The sequence below is a fragment of the Orbicella faveolata genome, unplaced genomic scaffold (genome assembly GCF_042242905.1).
Source record: "Orbicella faveolata isolate gen_17 unplaced genomic scaffold, um_ofav_v1 contig_14, whole genome shotgun sequence".
Lineage (NCBI taxonomy): Eukaryota > Metazoa > Cnidaria > Anthozoa > Scleractinia > Merulinidae > Orbicella > Orbicella faveolata.
Window position 1 is genome coordinate 24,019,595 of NW_028301541.1, and position 23,727 is coordinate 24,043,321.

Below are 23,727 nucleotides of genomic sequence, written 5' to 3' on the forward strand. Positions count from 1 at the left end.
GAAACCGCTAAAAGCCAGCAAGATAACAACACCCAAGATAATAATGGCCAGTTGCAAGTTCCCATGAACACTGAAAACAGCAGTGCCTAAAAATCATAAATGACATAGAAACAGTAATTACACATCGTGATAAAAAAGACCCTTCAATTAGTAAACAATTTCATCAACCTTTTGTTTTATTGCAAGGATATTCTCTAATGCCTTACTTCGTTAACAAGTTCATGTTGTGTTTTTGGAGGAGCCCTTCAATTTTTGTTCTGTTGTATTGCAAGGACATTTTGTATTACCTTACATTATTAACGAGTTCATGTTTTTTTCTGGAGAATATTACATTTTGAATACCATTACACCAAATATTACTAAATGCTTTTATAGTGTGCATCCTTATAAAATGGACACCCTTAAAACAAAATTTTCAATAAGACAATTTATGCTGTCATAAACTTAGTGAGGACAATGACGAGTATATAACCCTTGAACAGTAGCAACTCTACTCAGTCCCACATAATGAATGTGTGGAATAGTTGTTCTAGTGTTGAAGTTGACAACTAATTTTGACAATGTTGACAACTAGTTTCAATGAAGATCTGCCACAGGATGGGCTAGAGAATGGATTTTGAAGTAATCATCAATGACTTCTCTCATTGAAGAATATTTTTAGGTATGTTTTTTAGGATGTATTAGAAGAATGAAGTCACAGGTCAATCAGTCGATGGTCCTTGGGGTGAAATCATGATAAATGTTAAGCTTAAAGCTTGAAAACATTGATTTTCACCTCTCTCAAACAGGAAAACTGATCACCAGTATAAAAAAACATACCGCATCAGATGAAACCGCTAAAAGCCAGCAAGATAACAACACCCAAGATAATAATGGCCAGTTGCAAGTTCCCATGAACACTGAAAACAGCAGTGCCTAAAAATCATAAATGACATAGAAACAGTAATTACACATCGTGATAAAAAAGACCCTTCAATTAGTAAACAATTTCATCAACCTTTTGTTTTATTGCAAGGATATTCTCTATTGCCTTACTTTGTTAACAAGTTCATGTTGTGTTTTTGGAGGAGCCCTTCAATTTTTGTTCCGTTGTATTGCAAGGACATTTTGTATTACCTTACATTATTAACGAGTTCATGTTTTTTTCTGGAGAATATTACATTTTGAATACCATTACACCAAATATTACTAAATGCTTTTATAGTGTGCATCCTTATAAAATGGACACCCTTAAAACAAAATTTTCAATAAGACAATTTATGCTGTCATAAACTTAGTGAGGACAATGACGAGTATATAACCCTTGAACAGTAGCAACTCTACTCAGTCCCACATAATGAATGTGTGGAATAGTTGTTCTAGTGTTGAAGTTGACAACTAATTTTGACAATGTTGACAACTAGTTTCAATGAAGATCTGCCACAGGATGAGCTAGAGAATGGATTTTGAAGTAATCATCAATGACTTCTCTCATTGAAGAATATTTTTAGGTATGTTTTTTAGGATGTATTAGAAGAATGAAGTCACAGGTCAATCAGTCGATGGTCCTTGGGGTGAAATCATGATAAATGTTAATCGTCGACTCGGAATATAATGTAATAAATACAGTGAGATTAAAAGCATCTTCATGGATGTGGAGTGGTTAACCAAGTTACAACTCTATAAATTCTGGAAGTTGAACTGTGAGGCATGGATTTAGTAGTGGTGTAACTTTGGCAATTTTCAATCAATCATCTGCCGGGAGAATGAAAGATGATAGATTTGAACTGTTAGAGGTCTCATTAATATAAATTTAAAACACTCAGCCCAGCAGCACAATTAGAGCTGATCATATGTGGGACTGCTGTTACATTAGCTCTGAGGTTGATATAAGATTCGAGCTTTGCAAGTAGCAAGTCAGATGGCTTCAGAGTTCAAAAGCTCAACGACTACAAATCAGTAATATATGAAAGTGATAATTTTGCAGCTTAAGGCAAGTGATAAAGTTGCCTTACTGTTAGAAAAATATTTATTTCTCTTTGAAAAAATACTGAATTAAAACTGGTAATAACTGTAGATGGAAGTAATTCCAAAGATCTCAGTTGACCGGGTTACTAGCATGATTTGATGCCCTAAACTATGCAATCACTCAGCTAAACAGAAAAAAATCTAAGAACAAACAAAGATCAAAATTGAACTGACTGTTCGGTAAATAATGGGATGGTGAAATCATGAATTATTCGAAACGTCAATACACTGTAAGAGATCTTTCTGTATTTTCTCACCCAACAATTTCAATATTACTACGATTAAAATTCGCTCTCTATAAATACGAAGATTTAGTCCGTAATTTGATAATTTTATCTCAGCACAATCCGTAGAAATCGAGGTCTTCCAAAGCGTAAATTCCTTGGAGACACATGCGCATGCCCCATGCATAACTAATGAGCAAATGAAACACGCTTGTGTTTCATTTGGGATTAATGTTTCTCAATAATTTTCATTGAAGTGTTGTGACTAATCTATAAAACTGTCTTTCGAAGGAAACACGAAAACAAATTGCATGCGTTGACCTCACAGCTTTGTTTGTTTTACGGTCAATTCGTATTGATGTGATGATGGTATTACCAGGGAAAAAGTCGGATAAGAATGAACATAACGCAACTAAAACAGCAATTATTAAAACGCTATCGAATACCTTTCTCGTCCCCGAGATCGCATGCGTTCACTTGTCTGCTTATCGACGGTCCACTTCTCTGTGACTCAAGCCATTTCTCTCTGATGGCAAAAAGGGAAATTTAGCACTAACCAGATTCCGTGCCGCACTTGACATCGGACTCAGAGAACAAAAAGCATTTTACAGACTTTTTTCGACATGCCGCCATTGTCGGGCGAATTGAGCACGTCTTTTTCGACTACGTCATATGAAAGATAAGATACCACCCATATTTGGATCAACCTCGTCCCCAGGGCTTATTTGGATAATCACGATCAAATCGCTGAAAGTGAAAGGGAAACTTGTTATTTCAGAGCTGACCTGAATTGTTTTTGCGATTACTAAAATGGCAAAAGATTTTGTAAACAGTTTCGATCACAGTCCATTTTTGGTCGAGGTAAGACTATACTGAATAATAATGGATTTTTCCAGCGGTAGAGAACTCCTTTTTTGCTTATATTAAGTTTACTTCAATTCACGGTTAAATTGTCCTAATCAAAAGAATAAATTTATCCTGTGTTTAAATTTTGTTTCTCCAAGCTGGATTAGCACTATCCAAGGATTAAACTAAAGGTTAAATTTAACCCACCTAGCGAGGTGAATTAACGTGCTAATCGGATGAAAATGCGGACAAACAAGTCAAAATAGCGGACATTTTGCTTAAAGTACTGGGCCCGGTACGGAATGCTCTGAGTAGTTACCAAATATGGACGGACCATTCTTCGGCGATACGCCAGCTTTTTAGTTTTTTACACGACTAGTGCGAAGGAAGAAGTCTCAACATTTGTGCTCTCAGAAATAGAAATCGTTTCATGCTGTAATGTAAAAATGAAAGATCAGTGATTCAGTGATGCCTGATTCAGTAAGCTTCGCCCAGCGTACAAATCTCATTTTAATTTAATCATTTTTGTTAGTCTTCATAGAAGACAAGTATAGTTGAGATATAACTATCGGGCTTTCTGTTTCTCTTTATTCAACAACAAGTTCGCATCAATTTTGTAGGAAAACGATCTTCGCAGCGCAGCAACATTTGGACCATTTTAGGATTTGACATTTTAAAATTTAAGTTTTTAATCTTATTGTAATTAATATACTCGCGTCTCATAAGTTTAGGATTTGAACTTTTATTATACTGTATATTTGTATTCATAATTTTATTTTCTGAGGGCCACAAGTTTATTAGCCTTTGGTTATTAAGTGTTTAACCCTCGTTAAATAATGTCTATTATTATTATTATTATTATTATTATTATTATTATTATTATCGTCTTCACGTAATGTTTGCTTAGAGTCCTTAGGGCCGAGACCAAACCATGGTCCTGGGGCACTAGAGGATAGCCAGTTTTTTTGCTTGATAGCACCCTCCTAAGAATGTTTATTATTATTATTATTATTATTATTATTATTATCACTATTATCATAACCATCATAATTATCCCTTCCCTTCCCTAATACTCCAGCTACAGACCGGTTTTACTGGCTTAATGGAGTTTAATCGAAGGATAGTTAAACGGTGAATAAACACAATTTTATTCCTCGATTAATTATCCCGCTAACCTCGGGTTATGGTATTCGGGTTTTGAACAACCGGGGTCTGGCCTTCATTTGGCAGAGTCTGCATTTTACGCGAAAATACGGTGGAGAGCAGATGCTATGGAGTTGTACGCATCTAGAGTCATTCTGTTCAAATAGAAAACTCTCTCAAACAGTTACAGCTTTAGTTGCAACATGTGCTTATCCAATTCTATATTTTTTTCAGACTTTCGATGACGGTGCTACTGTACTGACGAAGTGTTCAGTAGAAAGACTACAATCCATCCTGAGCCCAGACGAAGCCAAGAACAACCGGCTGATCGTCAGCAGTTACAAGAACGCCGTCCAGCAGTTTTGTAATGAAGGCAAAAGTGACGACAAGATCATGATTGTCGCCTTCGAGAAGGAGTCCAGCGATCCCTCTGGCTTGATTTTGCTCAAAAAACGGAGTTACGAAGCCAGCAAATTAACATCTATTTCAGGGCATGCAGTTGCCAGCGACATGAGGGCCACGACCCGGAAACTGATGTGGGAGGTCAGCTATTGTGTTAGAAGAGCTGACAAGCGTTCCTTGTGTTTAGGAGACATTCTTCTTTCCTGTGCCATAGAAGAGGTTAGAAATAGAGCGAAGAATGATCCCCACGGAGCTAGTACCTACATCTGGCTTGTTCTAGCAGGAGGATTCTCCAATGTACCTGCTCTACGCCTGTATCTGGCACATGGGTTTGAGATCATTGGTGTTTACGAAGTAGAAAGCGAGGTCTTGATGGCAGTACGTAATGTTGGTGACGAAAGCACACGTAGGGTTTTAAAGCAGGTGAAAGGCAAATTGGAAAGCACTTTCCTTCTACCTGTCCTTAAGAATGCTGCCGCTGTACAGCCAGCGATAACATGGATGGCGCCCAATGACATTTTCGCACCCAGCAGCACCGGGGAAAGCCAAGAAAGCCAAAGTACAGAGGTTTCTGGGGTGAAGTTATTCTCACAACAGTCTTCTGTAGCTACGGGAAAAGCAACGGCAGAAAGCGAGTTGCAATCACTCGAAATCCATATGGCGAGTCCTCAAGAAACCCAGGAGGACGAAATCCAGATGGCGACTCCTCAAGAAACCCAGGAAGACCAATTTCCGCATTCAGGAGTTTCTGACGAGGAAGTTATCTCCGAACAATCACCTGCGGCTACAAAAGTAGGAGACAACCCAGCAGAACAAGAAGATGAAGAGGAGGAGGTAAGCAAATAAAAACTAAGACTTAAAGAGGAGAGGTTCTCGGGCCACTAGATCGTTACTGAGATAGAAAGCTACACAGTGAAATCTCCATATAAGAAAGTTCTGCATTGCTACAAAAAAAACGTTTAACAGTGCTTTTGACCCTATGTTCTTGATCAGTAGAGTTCTACTGGTATACTAATGCAAATGCTGTAATCGGATTGACTGAGCCATTGAACACTATCAGCCATTAGTGTGCAGTGGCTGGAGATCGTCTTGGAAATGGCGACTTTTTTTCGTTTTTCCAAAGTTTTGGAGGAAAATTTTGATGCAAATGGATAATTGAATTTCTGACAAGCCTAAACGAAGGACATTTAGGGTTTCTTGACTTTTAAAAAAGTTGAAATTATTGAAAAAGCTGATGCGCAACTTCGATTTTAAATGGCACTTAAATCCGAGCGATCTTTTTCAGGCGCAAAGTTTAATAATGCGTCAAGAAATAATTGGAAACCGTTATTTGAAGTAAATTTTAGTAAGAATTCTACTAAAACAATTAGATTATGCGCTCTCGATAGTTGGTTCGGCCATCGGCCTCATCAACTATCACCTTATAGAAATCTGGAGCTCATAATCTAATTGTTAAATAGAACAATGCATACAATATCTCTGTCTCATTGTCCTACGCACCAGGAATACGAGGACACGGCGGACACGAAGAAAGGTACAAGTTGCGCTGTGCACGATGACGCGCAAGTCGGTGTTGATTCTAGACTTAATATTGTTTTGCAAGTGATCCGTGGTTTGGAAGGAAATAGGGAACTTTCCTCAGACGTTCGCGCCTCCTACACTCAATCTAAATTTTCACCATGTATGCAGGAATTATTTACTTCCTAAGACCTCGCCCTGATTAGTTTGTTGACGCTGCGCGCTTGGCGCGTTAGTTCTTTATGCCGGCTAGAGGTTGACCAGAAACTCGTAGCGTTGATATAGAATCTCTCTTAATTGCAATTCGCACAAAAGTCCTGATGGTTATTCTAATATTGTATCTTACTTGTAGGAGGAAAGTGAAAGCGAGACGCCAAGCCAGCCAAAAAGAAGAAAAAGGGCACATGGTTCACTAAAACAACAAGTAGCTAGAATTGTCGGTGGTGAAACTCAAGAAGATCTCGAGCGGTACGTGTCTAGCTTGGAGTTCAGGTCTTACAGAGACAATTTGAATCTCTTGCACGCGCAAAGCGTTTTAAGATGTGTGGAAGGAATTCCGCAACAAGAAATGATACAAAACATAGTATCTATGACTGAGAAATTGAAGGGAGATATTTCCCATCCTTTTCTGCAGCAACTACAATTAGCTAGACAGCTTGAGAGCTTAAGCAAAATTCGAGATGAACATATCTTGAATACTGCGAAGTGGCTGGTTGACGAAGGAATGGTATCGTTAAAAATAACAGCATGGAGGGAGATCGTACGGATTGCCTGGATTGTTTACCGTTACCCCGTACTAGGCCAAGTGCAATTAAGTTGGTCAGAAGCAAGGATTGTGCTGCCTGCTTTGCGAGATCTTTTTGATGAAAAGGTCGCGAGAAACGAGCCCTTGCCTAACAACGTAATCAGGGCACAGCAGTCCAGATGTGACGCACCGTACCTGCGCATTTCCCTTGAATTTCCAAACACACCTCCCGGGGATGGGGATGGATTATGTGACCTTAGAGTTACACAGCTACATGGCGTGTTTGTTAATGACGAAAAAGTAAACGGTGTTCAGGAAATCAATTTTGTCCAACGGGTCTACCCCAGTTCGTTCGGTCAGATCGAAGGAGTCCCAGCAGATTTTGTTGAAATGCGAAGCAGGCTATTAGGATTTGACACACAAGAGGCGCCAAGGGGTCCCGGAAGAAGGGACTGTCAAGTACCACAACCTCTGTGGCGCGAGGGAAGACAATTTTTACAGGAGGAACTCCAGGGACTCAAAGGAGACATAGATTGCGATCAGGCGAGAATCCTGGGTGACTGTTATGGTGTGGACATCTATAACAGGCTATTGCTGGACATTCGTGGTGTCTATAATGCGGAAACGCTGCCAGAGGAAGATGAGCCTGTTCCAACACTACAAAGGCTTGAGATGGCCAAAAGGGCATTGCGTACAGGATATGCTTTTCCGACAAATCACTATTTTGTCACGAATGATTTGTGGCAAGAATTTCAGGAGGCTATCCGACAAAGAAAAGGCGGTTTCTCCGGAGAGCAGTTTGTTCATCCCTCTCTTTGCAGGAGGGAACGATACAGGATGGAAGTTAATGCAAATGCCAGGAGACGAAACAGGTATGCTGAATAAATAGCTTTCATTACTGATTGTTTCTATCAGTGAACATAAGAGCAGTGAGTCTGCCTGGAGATCCTATGAAGATTTGGCAAGGACGAGGAGAGAGCTGTATTAAAGGGACACTGTCACGATATATTTGCCAAAAGCTGTTATAAATTCACCAAATGGTCCCTACATTTATGTAATAACTTAATTAGCTCTAACTAAACGATTAAAAGCAATTTCGTTACGAACATCGACACAGCAGCATCATTTTTGCACACTTTGAACGATTTTCGAGCCAAACTTGAATTTTTTTAAACCTGACAGCCTAACGCTTTTTAAAAAATCCATATTACAATCCGTTTCCATCCTCGCTATCGTTAGCCATTCTCACTTCCTAGTGGGTTTTAATCATTTGTTGGGTACTGCTCTGCAAAATAAAACTATAATTGTTCAGCTTCCAGTGAATTGTGAAACGACCAATTTATTTTCCGTTAAACGTGATTTCGACCCCCTTTACCACCCTCAGTGGTAAGTGCAGTGTCCCTTTAATAATAACTTGCCCTCTCGTGAAACCTGGTATAGGTTTGATATATGAAGGAGCTGTGAAGCTCTGTGACATTATCCTTGCCTGGAGATCTTCATAGTATTTGGCACCAGGGTCGAGATGGTGAACAGAAGGCTTTGGAGTCTAGATATAACAAATATGTATATTTTTGACCCACGATTTTTTGCAATATAAAAATATATAGTCCAATTTTACGATTGAATTGACGAGTGCATCCTTCTAAATTCATACGTTTTCTAATTTTATCATTTTCCTTATACACCCATTCTTAGCTAACAGGGACCATTGATGTCACACGCTTTGAGCTTTCTTTTATTTTCCTATCTGACATTCTATATCACTGAAATGTATTTTATTTAGATCTTAAATACCAAACGACATACCCAGAGAAATGTCATTGAATTAGCTTTTCAGGTTACTCTTTAGTAAATATTTATATTATCCCTTGTTGCTGAAAATAGGTTGTCACATGGCAGAAAATTTCTTTTCAAATGTCCTTTAAGCCAGTTAACGCTTTGGACTTTACAATGAAACCATGCTCATTTTGTACATATTTCACATAAGTTTATATTGAACACATTTTCCGTTATCTGTAACGGTAATTTACATTAAGCAACAACACATGTTATTGTCCATTTAGAAGTGTATAAAAATATTTAAAAGATAATTTGAACAGTTAAAGGGTTACCAGTTCCCAGAAATAACTAAAAACCTAAAAATGTCAGGCAACTGGTTTAAATAATGTAAATTAAATGTTTACAGCGGAGGTAATATAGTTATACAAACAAATATGTTAAAATTATCCTCATGATTAGGACAAAGATTGTTTCTTCCGGATACGATGTTTCAAAGGCGGATTTTTTCAACGTCGTATATAATGCAGTGCGCAAGTTCCGAGGACACGCAAATCTAGCGACTCTGCCGTATTCTCAGCTAAAACGACTAGCAGAACACCTTCTGAAGGGTGAGGCAATAGACAGACAGCCACAACTCACAGTACCGGAACAAGAGCATCTTTGCAGTGACAGCTAATCGCAGTGACAGTTAATCACAAGAGTGAGTTTGGGTTTCCTGTTGTATGGAACCATTTGGAAGCCGGTCACGGAAATCATCGTAGTTATATAAACAACTTACATAAACACAGCAGCTGTGAAATTAAAGCCTGAAAAAAGATCAGACCTAAACGGGATTTGAACCCATGACCTCTGCGATGCCGGTGCAGTGCTCTACCAACTGAGCTATCAAGCCAACTGGAAGCTGATCATGTTGTGAGTTCGTTATATACGCGTAGACGGTGAAGAATGCAAGTGAATATATGAAAGATCATATATTTGAACTGCGGAGAAAGATATGAAGACACGATTGATCATCGCAGTTATATAAACAGCTTTAGCAGTTGTGAATTTAAAGCCTGAGAAAAGATCAGGCCTGAACGGGATTCGAGCCCTGGACCTCTGCAATACCGGTGCAGTTCTCTACCAACTGAGCTATCAAGGCAACTGGGAAGAGTATGAGAAGCGTACGGTGAGGCAGAAGCATACCTTGGGAGAAAATACAAAGAAGTCGAGGGAGTTCCAAATACGATGAAACTTCATTCTGCGGTTGGCAACTCAGCAGAAAAAGTACTGGTGAGGTAAACGTTCTTGTTATTGCAGTAGCTACCTTCATGACGAAGAATTCCAAGCAGATTCAACTTGTGGCTGAAAAGCAGTATTACAAATTGACCAAGATGACGGTGACTTGGAGGTCTCCTTCATAATAAGACGAAAAGTAATAAGTTTCAAGTGGCTTGCTCAAAAGGATGGGTTAGGGCTTGAAAGGTACAGCATTATCTGCGTAATGGAGCCTCCGGTACCTATTGGCAAAACTGGACGCGCCTTTTAATGTTACAGATCGAGCAACTTAAAATCTTTGAAAATGAAAACAATGTACCTGATGGCCGCCTTACCACCAGTGTCTACAGGAAACCAACACATACTGATCAGTACCTAGCGTATGATTCACACCACCCTCAGTCAGTAAAGCGCGGTATTGTGAAGTGTTTGTACGACCGGGCTAAACGTGTCGTGACCAAACCATCAGTAATCACTGGAGAGAAGAAACATCTGTCATCTGTACTTGTTTCTAACGGATATCCCTCCTCTTTTGTACAGAAGATCACAAAAGCACGAACAACCCCAAGAAGAGAGCCCGTCGCGGAATTTAAATCCAACGCCGTTTTACCTTATGTCCAAGGAGTTTCGGAGTCTCTCCGCCGCTGCCTTGAACAACAAGGCATTCGCACCGTCTTCAAGTCCGACACGACACTTCGGTCACACTTAGTGCAACCAAAGGACACCGTCAACCCGGCTAAACAAGATGGTGTTGACTACAGGATTCCCTGTGAGTGCGGCAAAGTCTACATCGGGGAAACAGGGAGATCTATGCAGGAGAGGATCAAAGAGCACGACAGGGATATACGACTCGCCCGTACTCAGACCTCCGCCGTTTCTGAACACACCCACGAGACCGGCCACTATCCTATCTGGAATGAGGTCAAGTTTATTGATCGAGATCCTCACTGGTACACACGTAGGGTCAAGGAAGCTATTCACATAAGACTTCACCCTAATAACATCAACAAGGATAGTGGAATTGAAATTCCTGAAGCATGGATGCCCACGATCAAAAAACACAACAACAGGAGAACGGTACAACAGCGGACCACTGAGGGAACACCTACTCGCCAGAACAATGGAACAATAGGAGGATCGAAATGCACCAATCACAGCCGACCTTTGTGATGTAAATGATACCGTGCAATCAGTCGACCTTATCGCCTGAAGAAGACTAGCAGTAAGCAATCGAAACGTCGCGATCTACATCTCAAGTGACTACATCGTGAGACAAACGATAATACACTTTATTATTACATCTACCAGGATGAATAACAAAAACCTTTTCCTCGACAATGTACTAAAACTTGACTGAAAACACTAATTGTGGTACTTTTGTTAGAAAGAACTGAAAAGAGGGGTATTTTGATAACTGCTTTTCACATTCCATTTCCATTTAATTCAGCTTTTGCTTTGAGTGGTTGTAAATTACATTACTTAACGAAATTAAGTATATGTTGCAAAGAACTGCAGAGACTCGAACACATTGCTATTAATCCTCCGTTCAAAGTCATAGTCAATTTTTCATTTTAATTGTGTTAAGTTTACTAGGAGTAGTTAACCGAGTGTGTAGCTCACATTTTCTCTCGTGAGAATGAAAGCTCACAAAGCATGAGTTTCGCTAGACCTGTGATTTTCTATCGTTACTGTCCTTTGTACATTACGTTATCATGTTTCAGGCCGTTTCTGCTTATCTTTGGGCCTAACATACCGTTTAAAAGGTTTGCAGAAAAATAGTTTCGTTTGTAGCATTTATGGTCAAATGAGTGCAGACTTTTAGATTCCCAAAGTAAAACCGTAACAGGAAACATAAAAAACGGAAATTTCATATCGATAAAAATATGATTAAACTTGTAAAATTGCTAAAAAGTTATTTCTGTCAAGTTTCAAGTTAGTACAAATGATATAGCAAGTAAACTTTTTCCCATATACATTGCTAATTAAAAGCGACAAAACGTTACTTGCAGTGACATCTAACCATTATGAGTATAAATCTACTAGCATTCTACCACGAATGCTGCTCTCTGATTGGTTACGCTACTCACTGTCTACTCTGTGATAGACAGTGAGTGGCGTAGCAGTGTACCCTTGTACCTTGTAATTAAAATGACGGCCGCTTCTTGGCGTTTTGGAAGAGGATTTAGATAAAGTTTTGAAGGACGAGTAGACTTATACTAAAACAATCAGATTGCTCGCACTCCATTGCTATTGCGTGATAGTTGAAAAGTTAAAGGTTGAAGGGTTGAACACTTTTTCGTTTAACTTGCAAACTACTTTGTCGTTTTTTGTGGAAATTCAGAAAATGAAAGTTTACATATTATATTCAGAAATGTTAGTAACTTAACAAACTGTAATGGGTGTATAACCAAAAGTTTCAATCAAAATGAAAAAAAAATGAATATCGTTTAATGGCATATTCCTGAAGACTTGATACAGTTTTGTTATTCTAGATTAAGCCTACTCGACCCAGAGCTTTTTAACTCTGCCTTAGATGTGCGAAAACTGTCATCTAAGCCGGTCCCAAGCCCGGATAAAAGAGGAGGGTTGCGACTGGAGAAAATCTCTCCATTGCATAAAAAAGTAACGAGGAAACAGTAATTTCTTTCAGAAAATCGCATTTAGCATATTGTGCAGTAAGTGGTTAAATTGCCGGTGCTAAGGAACTTACCTTGCCAAAGTTTTTGCTCCGCCAATATTTTGCAAACGTCATCACATTGAGTGTTATTTTACAGATATGAACGTAACCTCGAGTTCACTTTTTGATCTGTCGAAAAAGGACGAAGAATCCCCGCAATCGATAGACAATACATACATTTCCCCCCTAACATGAAATAAACTTTTCCCTTGAGCATACGGACATTCTTTCAGCATGCAAACGAGGTAGACCGCTGCCGTTTGGATAGCACCATATCATTTCTCGTCCCAAGGCCTCGCTCCTTTTGGTCAGCAACAAGAATCGCGACCTCTGGCCAGATCCGATTTTCTGAACATCCGCTGAGAATTCGTTTCGTACTCTCAGCCAATCAGATTTGTCAGACTTGACTCTGAGTATGTGCAGAGTGACGGGAAGTCCGCGATTCACGAACTTCCGGTGTTGAACCCGGCCAGAGGTCAAGAGTCCTGGTGCTGACCAAAAACGGCGCGGCCCCTGGGGTCGAGAATATGGCACTATATAAAACTGACGTGAAATTTGTAACCAGCCTCTTTCGTCTCGTTAAGTTGGACCAAGGTGAGCTACCTTAAAGACTTATCTGAACGCCGTTCGTTATTTCGGTAAAATTTAAAGCAAGCGAAGCAGACTTAGGTCAGGAGCATTTTAAACAAACCGAGGAGATTCGCTGATAATTTAAATCTTTAAACTAGACATCGAGCGAAACATTGATAGGTAGGCCTGTCCCGATTGCGCTGGAAAAATCGCAAGTGCTCAAAACATGGCAAAAAAAGTACTTAACTAGTGCTCGATTTCTATAAAAAGTGCTTGAAATTTAGAAATGGTGCACGAAAATTGCTCGCAGTTTACGTTTGTTTATTTCCCAGCAGATGTTTGTACATATTCCTAGTTTTATCAAACTTTTAACTAAACACGAAGTCACGATCCAATGAAAATCGCCTGTTCCCACGGTTAAAAGGACCATAGCACGCGCATTTCCATGACAACAGTCAGCCGATCAGGCGACAAGCTAAAATTACTCGTACTCGGCTTTACTGAAAACGTTTCAAACACAAAATATTGCATTTAACATGTGGAAAATTGTGAAAAATGTGCTGAAATGTTTTCCAAAAAGCCAAAACATGCTCAAATTCTGCTCAAAAGTCAATTAAGTGCTCACAAGTGCTGCAAATGTAAAATAGTGCTCCAATTTCGCCTACCCTCCTTTCGCGCGACCATTTTTTTCTCGCAAATTTCTTTCGCGTCACGCACGACGGACTAAGCGAAAGAGGGACTACTCGTAGTCTAGTACAGTGCGGTTCGGAGCGGGCAAGATGGGCGTATCTCTTGCTCGCTCAACATTGCTTGCATTGTTCCCGCAGAAAACTAAAAAACTCTCAACACCATCACCATGTAATAAATCTTTTTATTAGCAAGCTTTTTTGGTCAAGAGAGCTCGTCTGGCCTTTGTCTTGGTCAATAACAACGCAAAAGAACGAGGCCAATATTCAGGCAAGCATCTTGACCGACAAAGATTGTCAACAACTTATGTATAATGATACAGTCACAGTCGTGGAATAAACTGTTCAGGTTAATTTAAGATGTTACGATTAACGTAATGCGATGCATTTGTGTTATACGTTTCCCCGTTTAGACATTCAACACAAGATGTCATCAAGTCAAACCAACGGTAACACCTTTACTCATTTGTCTACTGAATGGATATTTTTATTTGTGCATTTCTTTCTTTTTTTAAAAGAGCCACAAAGAAAATTTAGGGGCTTTTTCAAACGGGTAAACTCTCAAATTCCTGTTTGTAGCACAACAACAACAACAACAAAACACACAAAAAGATTAACTCAATTCAAAGCTTCCTGAAAAGAGCTGCGTTACTCAAGCAGTGTAAGGCCAGGGTCAGGAATGTAAAGTAGAATTATGGTTGGGCAGCTACATCTTTTGTTCTATTTGTTTTACGAAGCTGAATTTTTCCCTTGTCATAAAGGTGGCCAAAGATGGTTATAATTTAGCATAGCCCTAACTGTGGAGGCCACTAAAGATACACACTAAAAACGAGTATTTTGCTTTTCCCGCAGAAAACAAGGGAGAGGCAGAACCTTCTGCAGGTAACATATAAACAACTGTCAATTTTTATTTTTAGGATCTGTCTACACTATACCGAACGGCTCATTATGTCGACATGAAAGATAGTCCGGCCTGGTATGAGCAGAAACGACCGCGCAGCTTGGCTCGTTACGTTTTGTGTGAACGAAAGGCCTATCCTATATGGTTTTCGCGCCGGCCCAAAAACTATACGCTATAGTGTAGACATAGCCTTATTAGGTCAGACTAACAAAAATGAGGTTTTACGTGAATCGGACAAGGGTGCGAAACCTCTGAATAGTAAAAGTTTTAAAATAACAGGATGATATTGAGGTTTAATTCATTGCAAAATGACATTTGTTTGGTTTTCTACAGGGGACGACATAAGAGAGGTGGTGCAGTTAAAGGAGAAAGAAGGTAACGTGTGAAAAACCTGTCAAAAAAATAAAGTTTCAGGGACAAAGGATGTGAAACTTTTAATAGTACAAGTTCGAAAATTGCAGTTTGATTTCGAAGTTTAATTGGTAAGAAAATGACTTTTTTTGTCTTTTCTACAGTTGTGCCGGAAAAGACAGATGGAGGTGAGAAAGGAGCTTCAATAACCTCTATTATCATTGTTATACATTATAAAATTTCTGCAAAAAAGGAAAAGTTGAGAACATAACTGACATACACATTGGTTTCTCTATAGATCCTAAAGAAAATGTGGAAGCCCTGAGGGCAGAAATAAGCGGTAAATATACCAAAGATTGTCATTACTACCTTTTTGAAAACGACGACGTTTCGACCTTAGGCTAATATCACTATCCAGTCAATACTATATTTTATGATAACTGCAGAAATTCTCGCCCGCTCATTGGCTAATTTTCATTGTCAATATGCGGACAGACACATTAATTTATAATTTATGTGATGCGGCAACGAGCGAGAGCGGACAATTTGACAATTTGTTATGTAAAAAAACAAACTGACGTTAGTTTTTCATGCGTCTGTCCTGTTATTGAAGATGAATTTCTTCATAACATTGTCAAAGTAGTCTGTGATCCATTCGGCGATCCACAGTTACTTTGACAATGTTATGACGAAATTCATCATCAATAACCTGACAGAGACATGAAAAACTGATGTCAATTTGTTAAGTTGATAAAAATGTATACTACGTAAAAACAGTAAGTCGATCGCAAAAGGAATAAAAGTAATAGAATGCTCTTTCAAAAAAATAGTTTCGCATGGATGGAGTCAGTCTGTGTGGTTAATTTTATATTCCATTCCTTTATGAAAAGCATCTCATAAACGAGACAATCAAATTTTCTTTAACACTTCGGAGCATGCAAAACTGGCTTATTTTCAGGAGTCTGGCGCTTTCCTGGCCTTATCAAATTCTAGAAATATTGTTATACTATTTCCATTGTAAATATCTATTGCTAATGTAGTATTTAATGTAGTTTTTATTATTTGTATTTTTTTAGAGGCCCTTACTTACTTACAATATTCTTTTTCAGAATTAAAAGAGCAGTTGAAGCTCTCAAACAGTAAGTTTTCAAATTCTGTTTGTCTGTATATAATTCTTGATAGCCAAAGAAACACAAACTCGCCAGTCATGTAAAAAGCTTGCAAAATACAGTAATGCCTTTTGCTCATTGGTTGTAATATTGTCCGACGTTTGATTGACTGTTGTCCTAAATCGGAGTGAGTAATACTTGTTTGTGACGCTAACAAGAAAATTTCCCTAAAATAGGAAAAATAGAAATGTGTTAAACAAAAAACTTATCTCACAATTTTGTCTTTCTTTCATTTTTAGTGCGCTGTTGGCGTTGCAAAAGAAAAGGCCACAGGGCCAAGGATTGTACAGAAAGAGGGGGAGGGAGAAGGCAGTGGGGTGGCCATGGGAGGGGACGTGGGTGGGGGAGAGGAAGGGGAGGGGGAAGAGGGAGGGGAAGAGGGGGGGGAAGAATGGTAGTCAGTATGGGAGGGGCAACATTTTCCGTCTCGTCTTAAATTTATTCTTATTTAACATAAACGGGGGGGAGAGAGACAGAAAATGCCAATAGGGAGGGGAATGGGGGCTAAGAGGGGGGCTATATTTCTAAGGGTAAGGGCATAAGTTATATAAATTTTGTAAATAGACGTTGAAATTAGTGTATGTAATAATAATAATAAAAAAAAATGTAAAACATATATACCAAAAAAAATCGTTAAGATGTATTGTTAATCTTGCATTCTAAAAAGTTGAATTGCTGTAAATAGTTTTGTAAATAGAATTGTAAAATACACGATATTAACTTAAGTCTTATTTATTGTAAATGTTGTTGTACATAAAATTGTATATATTTTAACCTCTGTAGAAACAACTATGTAAATATATTATTGTAGCTTTAGACTTGGGCTCGGCGCTTCCCACGGGAACATGTAGTGTCTTTACAGTCTAAGTGCCTATTGGACGTTACACATTGTCAAATGTCAAACCGTTTTCTGTAAAAAAAATACACAATGAAGAGCTTAATAAAAGTGTCCACCGTTTTATTTATTGTGTATATTTTGTTTTGTAGCCCCCCTTAGCTGAGCCAAAATCCCCTTTCCAGGTCTTACATTCATAGATTGACATAGATTTATTGATTGATATCATGTATTCGTAGGATATTGTAGTTGTTAGAATAAAGTTGTTCTTTCCAGATAAAAATGTTTCTTTGATGATAAAATGGCGTGTGGTACCTCAAGAGGAATAGGGGTCTGATTATGGCTGAAGGACCTTATAGGGTAGCATAAAAAAATTGTTTCGATCAGAATTCAGCTTCCGATAAACGACTCTAAAGACTTTTAAGTGCCGATATGAAGTGTCACTCTAATCTCTGACGTGATTAAATAATATACACTTAAATATGAAATATCAAATGATACTGGATGAAAAAATCATGATGGCTGAAATAGAGAGAACTATTCAAATATTCAAAACATTGAAAATATTGCGAGTCCAAAGATTTGTTGCAAGTCTTAGCAAAACTGATAGATTTTAGAATCAGATATGAAATAAATGTTAGGATTCCCTCACCCCCACGCATGCAGTTAGCCGTCTTGAAGCACTTGACTCCAGCGACTCCAGAACCCGTACAGCAAAGAACAATTCCTGGTCATTTCACCGGACGCTGGTTTATCTCGTCAAGGATCGAATGCTACTTCAACTAGCCAATCTAAGTGTCCCTATCTAGGTCCCCTAACTAAAATTACAATCTAAAATTTAAGCAATGAAACGAACCTTTCTCATCTCAGAGAATCAAGCAAAGAGGCATGTACTGGCTTACAAGCAGTGTCAATTACCTAAGTTTTATCACAAAAGTACTGCATCAAGCGTGTTCATGCAGCCAGCAAAATACAAACAGCGTAATGATTGAAGTCATAATGTCTGTAAGACACTCGAGAACCTTCTCAAATTAATTGCCCAAAGGTATCGAGAGCATCGTGGACTCGCAACGCAGAATCACCCTTAGACTGAACTATCTGCGTGCCTTACACTTTTCCGTATCTTTTTTCCCACCAGTCATGTTGTCAAGGAAGCATTGGTTACGATATGGTTTCTTGCTTATTTTTAACAGAAGATTTCCTTTATTCTGATTTGATTTCAATCTTGTATGAGAAGAAGTTGATTTAGATATGATCTCCTTTTTCTAAAGATTATTTTTTATCTGTATAGACTTCCTTATGGCTGGAGTGACTGTTTTCTTCATCGGTTGCTATCGACAATCGATATCGATCAAATTGTTAATTAAGCAAATTGTTCATGGATTCTATGAATATTTCGTTAACAGTGCACCTTACCTTGCTCAGAAAATAACAGCTAACACCAACTGATCATTCAAATACCACTTGAAGGGAAATTACATGGATTAAGTGCTCTTGTCACCTGACTGCCAACAAGACTGAAATCACGAAGGAATTAGTAATAACGACTGCGATCTATAACAAAGAATTTGCCAGTGATTAGCCATCTGATTGAAGAATATTCTCATCTGCGTCTACACTTTTAAGGCGGCAAACGACTATCATAAGTCATCACACCAACTATCAAAATTAAAAGATTAATAATAAATAGTAATAATAAAATAATAAATGAACACAAAAATATCCCAGTAATTGAAAATAAACATATAAATAATGATAACTCCAATAATAGTGAAAATAATAGTACAAGACAAGTGGTCAAAATCTTAGGTACCCGCATAGAATGGGGACCGACGCCCAGTCTTGTTGCCTAGAGAACAGAGACCCTTTAACGATGGTCTAAGAGCGCCAAACTTGGCGCCTCAACTTAGCTAAGAGTGGCCAATAGTTTCCCACCAAAGGTTTCGAAAATGGTCAAAATCTTAGGTACCTGCATAGAATGGGGACCGACGCCCAGTGTTGTTGCCTAGAGAACAGAGACCCTTTAACGATAGTCTAAGAGCGCCAAACTCGGCGCCTCAACTTAGCTAAGAGTGGCCAATAGTTTCCCACCAAAGGTTTTGAAAATGGTCAAAATTTTAGGTACCTGCATAGAATGGGGACCGACGCCCAGTCTTGTTGCCTAGAGAACAGAGACCCATTAACGATAGTCTAAGAGCGCCAAACTTCGCGCCTCAACTTAGCTAAGAGTGGCCAATAGTTTCCCACCAAAAGTTTTGAAAATGGTCAAAATCTTAGGTACCCGCATAGAATGGGGACCGACGCCCAGTCTTGTTGCCTAGAGAACAGAGACCCTTTAACCATAGTCTAAGAGCGCCAAACTCGGCGCCTCAACTTAGCTCAGAGTGGCCAATAGTTTCCCACCAAAGGTTTTGAAAATGGTCAAAATTTTAGGTACCTGCATAGAATGGGGACCGACGCCCAGTGTTGTTGCCTAGAGAACAGTGACCCTTTAACGATAGTCTAAGAGCGCCAAACTCGGCGCCTCAACTTAGCTAAGAGTGGCCAATAGTTTCCCACCAAAAGTTTTGAAAATGGTCAAAATCTTAGGTACCCGCATAGAATGGGGACCGACGCCCAGTCTTGTTGCCTAGAGAACAGAGACCCTTTAACGATGGTCTGAGAGCGCCAAACTTGGCGCCTCAATTTAGCTAAGAGTGGCCAATAGTTTCCCACCAAAGGTTTTGAAAATGGTCAAAATTTTAGGTACCTGCATAGAATGGGGACCGACGCCCAGTCTTGTTGCCTAGAGAACAGAGACCCTTTAACCATAGTCTAAGAGCGCCAAACTCGGCGCCTCAACTTAGCTCAGAGTGGCCAATAGTTTCCCACCAAAGGTTTTGAAAATGGTCAAAATTTTAGGTACCTGCATAGAATGGGGACCGACGCCCAGTGTTGTTGCCTAGAGAACAGTGACCCTTTAACGATCGTCTAAGAGCGCCAAACTCGGCGCCTCAACTTAGCTAAGAGTGGCCAATAGTTTCCCACCAAAAGTTTTGAAAATGGTCAAAATCTTAGGTACCCGCATAGAATGGGGACCGACGCCCAGTGTTGTTGCCTAGAGAACAGAGACCCTTTAACGATGGTCTGAGAGCGCCAAACTTGGCGCCTCAACTTAGCTAAGAGTGGCCAATAGTTTCCCACCAAAGGTTTTGAAAATGGTCAAAATTTTAGGTACCTGCATAGAATGGGGACCGACGCCCAGTCTTGTTGCCTAGAGAACAGAGACCCTTTAACCATAGTCTAAGAGCGCCAAACTCGGCGCCTCAACTTAGCTCAGAGTGGCCAATAGTTTCCCACCAAAGGTTTTGAAAATGGTCAAAATTTTAGGTACCTGCATAGAATGGGGACCGACGCCCAGTCTTGTTGCCTAGAGAACAGAGACCCTTTAACGATAGTCTAAGAGCGCCAAACTCGGCGCCTCAACTTAGCTAAGAGTGGCCAATAGTTTCCCACCAAAAGTTTTGAAAATGGTCAAAATCTTAGGTACCCGCATAGAATGGGGACCGACGCCCAGTCTTGTTGCCTAGAGAACAGAGACCCTTTAACGATAGTCTAAGAGCATCAAACTTGGCGCCTCAACTTAGCTAAGAGTGGCCAATAGTTTCCCACCAAAGGTTTTGAAAATGATCAAAATTTTAGGTACCTGCATAGAATGGGGACCGACGCCCAGTGTTGTTGCCTAGAGAACAGTGACCCTTTAACGATCGTCTAAGAGCGCCAAACTCGGCGCCTCAACTTAGCTAAGAGTGGCCAATAGTTTCCCACCAAAGGTTTTGAAAATGGTCAAAATTTTAGGTACCTGCATAGAATGGGGACCGACGCCCAGTCTTGTTGCCTAGAGAACAGAGACCCTTTAACGATAGTCTAAGAGCGCCAAACTTCGCGCCTCAACTTAGCTAAGAGTGGCCAATAGTTTCCCACCAAAAGTTTTGAAAATGGTCAAAATCTTAGGTACCCACATAGAATGGGGACCGACGCCCAGTCTTGTTGCCTAGAGAACAGAGACCCTTTAACGATGGTCTCAGAGCGCCAAACTTGGCGCCTCAACTTAGCTAAGAGTGGCCAATAGTTTCCCACCAAAAGTTTTGAAAATGGTCAAAATCTTAGGTACCCGCATAGAATGGGGACCGACGCCCAGTCTTGTTGCCTAGAGAACAGAGACCCTTTAACGATAGTCTCAGAGCGCCAAACTTGGCGCCTCAACTTAGCTAAGAGTGGCCAATAGTTTCCCACCAAAGGTTTTGAAAATGGTCAAAATCTTAGGTACCCGCATAGAATGGGGACCGACGTCCAGTGTTGTTGCCTAGAGAACAGAGACCCTTTAACGATAGTCTAAGACCGCCAAACTTGGTGCCTCAACTTAGCTAAGAGTGGCCAATAGTTTCCCACGAAAAGTTTTGAAAATGGTCAAAATCTTAGGTACCCGCATAGAATGGGGACCGACGCCCAGTGTCGTTGCCTAGAGAACAGAGACCCTTTAACGATGGTCTGAGAGCGCCAAACTTGGCGCCTCAACTAAGCTAAGAGTGGTCAATAGTTTCCCACCAAAGGTTTTGAAAATGGTCAAAATCTTGGGGCCCTGCATAGAAGAAGGCCCGACGCCCAGTGTTGTTGCTTAGACAACAGGGTCCCTTTAATGATGGTCTAAGAGCGCCAAACTCGGCGCCTCAACTTAGCTAAGAGTGGCCAATAGTTTCCCACGAAAAGTTTTGAAAATGGTCAAAATCTTAGGTCCCTGCAGCTAACACCAACTGATCATTCAAATACCACTTGAAGGGAAACTACATGGATTTAGTGCTCTTGTCACCTGACTGCCAACAAGACTGAAATCACGAAGGAATTAGAAATAACGACTGCGATCGAAAACAAACAATTTCCCAGTGATTAGCCATCTGATCGAAGAATATTCTCATCTGCGTCTACACTTTTAAGTCGGCAAACGACTATCATAAGTCATCACACCAACTATCAAAATTAAAAAATAAATAATAAATAGTAATAATATGAAATATCAAATGATACTGGCTGAAATAGAGAGAACTATTCAAATATTCAAAACATTGAAAATATTGCGAGTCCAAAGATTTGTTGCAAGTCTTAGCAAAACTGATAGATTTTAGAATCAGATATGAAATAAATGTTAGGATTCTCTCACCCCACGCATGATGTTAGCCGTCTCCAAGCACTTGACTCCAGCGACTCCAGAACCCGTACAGCAAAGAACAATTCCTGGTCATTTCACCGGACGCTGGTTTATCTCGTCAAGGATCGAATGCTACTTCAACTAGCCAATCTAAGTGTCACGTGGTTTTCTGCGAAAAAAAAACAAAACAAAACAAAAAAAGAAAGAAAGAACCAACCAAAACATACTAAGGAAATGAAAACAACACTCACTCAACCCCTCCCTGCCCCCTCCCCCCCCCCCTGCCAAAACCTAGAGTCAGACTGGAGAAGACATGTATGTAAGTTGTCCGGTTCGTGCGTGCTGGAATACACCCCAGCTGCCCGTAACCAGTAGTCAACTTATTCCCATGAGATGAACACAACACTCAGTAAGTATGTTACCTACACAGATACTACATAATTTAGTTGGTAAAGCAGCTTGATACGGGTTAACTGGCAAGGCATTAAGTGCCGATATGAAGTGTCACTCTTTAATCTCTGAGGTGATTAAATAATATACACTTAAATATGAAATATCAAATGATACTGGCTGAAATAGAGAGAACTATTCAAATATTCAAAACATTGAAAATATTGCGAGTCCAAAGATTTGTTGCAAGTCTTAGCAAAACTGATAGATTTTAGAATCAGATATGAAATAAATGTTAGGATTCTCTCACCCCACGCATGATGTTAGCCGTCTCCAAGCACTTGACTCCAGCGACTCCAGAACCCGTACAGCAAAGAACAATTCCTGGTCATTTCACCGGACGCTGGTTTATCTCGTCAAGGATCGAATGCTACTTCAACTAGCCAATCTAAGTGTCACGTGGTTTTCTGCGAAAAAAAAACAAAACAAAACAAAAAAAGAAAGAAAGAACCAACCAAAACATACTAAGGAAATGAAAACAACACTCACTCAACCCCTCCCTGCCCCCTCCCCCCCCCCCCCTGCCAAAACCTAGAGTCAGACTGGAGAAGACATGTATGTAAGTTGTCCGGTTCGTGCGTGCTGGAATACACCCCAGCTGCCCGTAACCAGTAGTCAACTTATTCCCATGAGATGAACACAACACTCAGTAAGTATGTTACCTACACAGATACTACATAATTTAGTTGGTAAAGCAGCTTGATACGGGTTAACTGGCAAGGCATTAAGTGCCGATATGAAGTGTCACTCTTTAATCTCTGAGGTGATTAAATAATATACACTTAAATATGAAATATCAAATGATACTGGCTGAAATAGAGAGAACTATTCAAATATTCAAAACATTGAAAATATTGCGAGTCCAAAGATTTGTTGCAAGTCTTAGCAAAACTGATAGATTTTAGAATCAGATATGAAATAAATGTTAGGATTCTCTCACCCCACGCATGATGTTAGCCGTCTCCAAGCACTTGACTCCAGC

At 39.7% G+C, this 23,727-nt stretch overlaps 1 protein-coding gene, 1 long non-coding RNA gene and 1 other non-coding gene across 3 annotated transcripts; 1 reads left to right on the forward strand and 2 right to left on the reverse strand.

The window, feature by feature from the left end:
- Nucleotides 1-3,818: 3,818 nt before the first annotated feature.
- LOC149114567 (uncharacterized) lies at nucleotides 3,819-15,162 on the forward strand. Its single transcript, XM_089287219.1, has 3 exons — nucleotides 3,819-5,456; nucleotides 6,493-14,736; nucleotides 15,089-15,162. The coding sequence occupies exons 1-2, from the start codon at nucleotides 4,344-4,346 to the stop codon at nucleotides 7,768-7,770; spliced, it is 2,391 nt and encodes a 796-aa protein (XP_089143345.1). The 5' UTR covers nucleotides 3,819-4,343; the 3' UTR covers nucleotides 7,771-14,736; nucleotides 15,089-15,162.
- On the reverse strand, nucleotides 9,484-9,556 carry Trnaa-ggc (transfer RNA alanine (anticodon GGC)). Its single transcript has one exon. It is a non-coding gene; the product is annotated as a tRNA-Ala (tRNA).
- A 1,829-nt stretch (nucleotides 15,163-16,991) lies between the features above and the next one.
- Nucleotides 16,992-22,575, reverse strand: LOC149114569 (uncharacterized). The gene is made up of 2 exons (XR_016206508.1): nucleotides 22,308-22,575; nucleotides 16,992-17,185 (listed from the first exon to the last, which is right to left on the reverse strand). It is a non-coding gene; the product is annotated as an uncharacterized LOC149114569 (long non-coding RNA).
- Nucleotides 22,576-23,727: the final 1,152 nt, after the last annotated feature.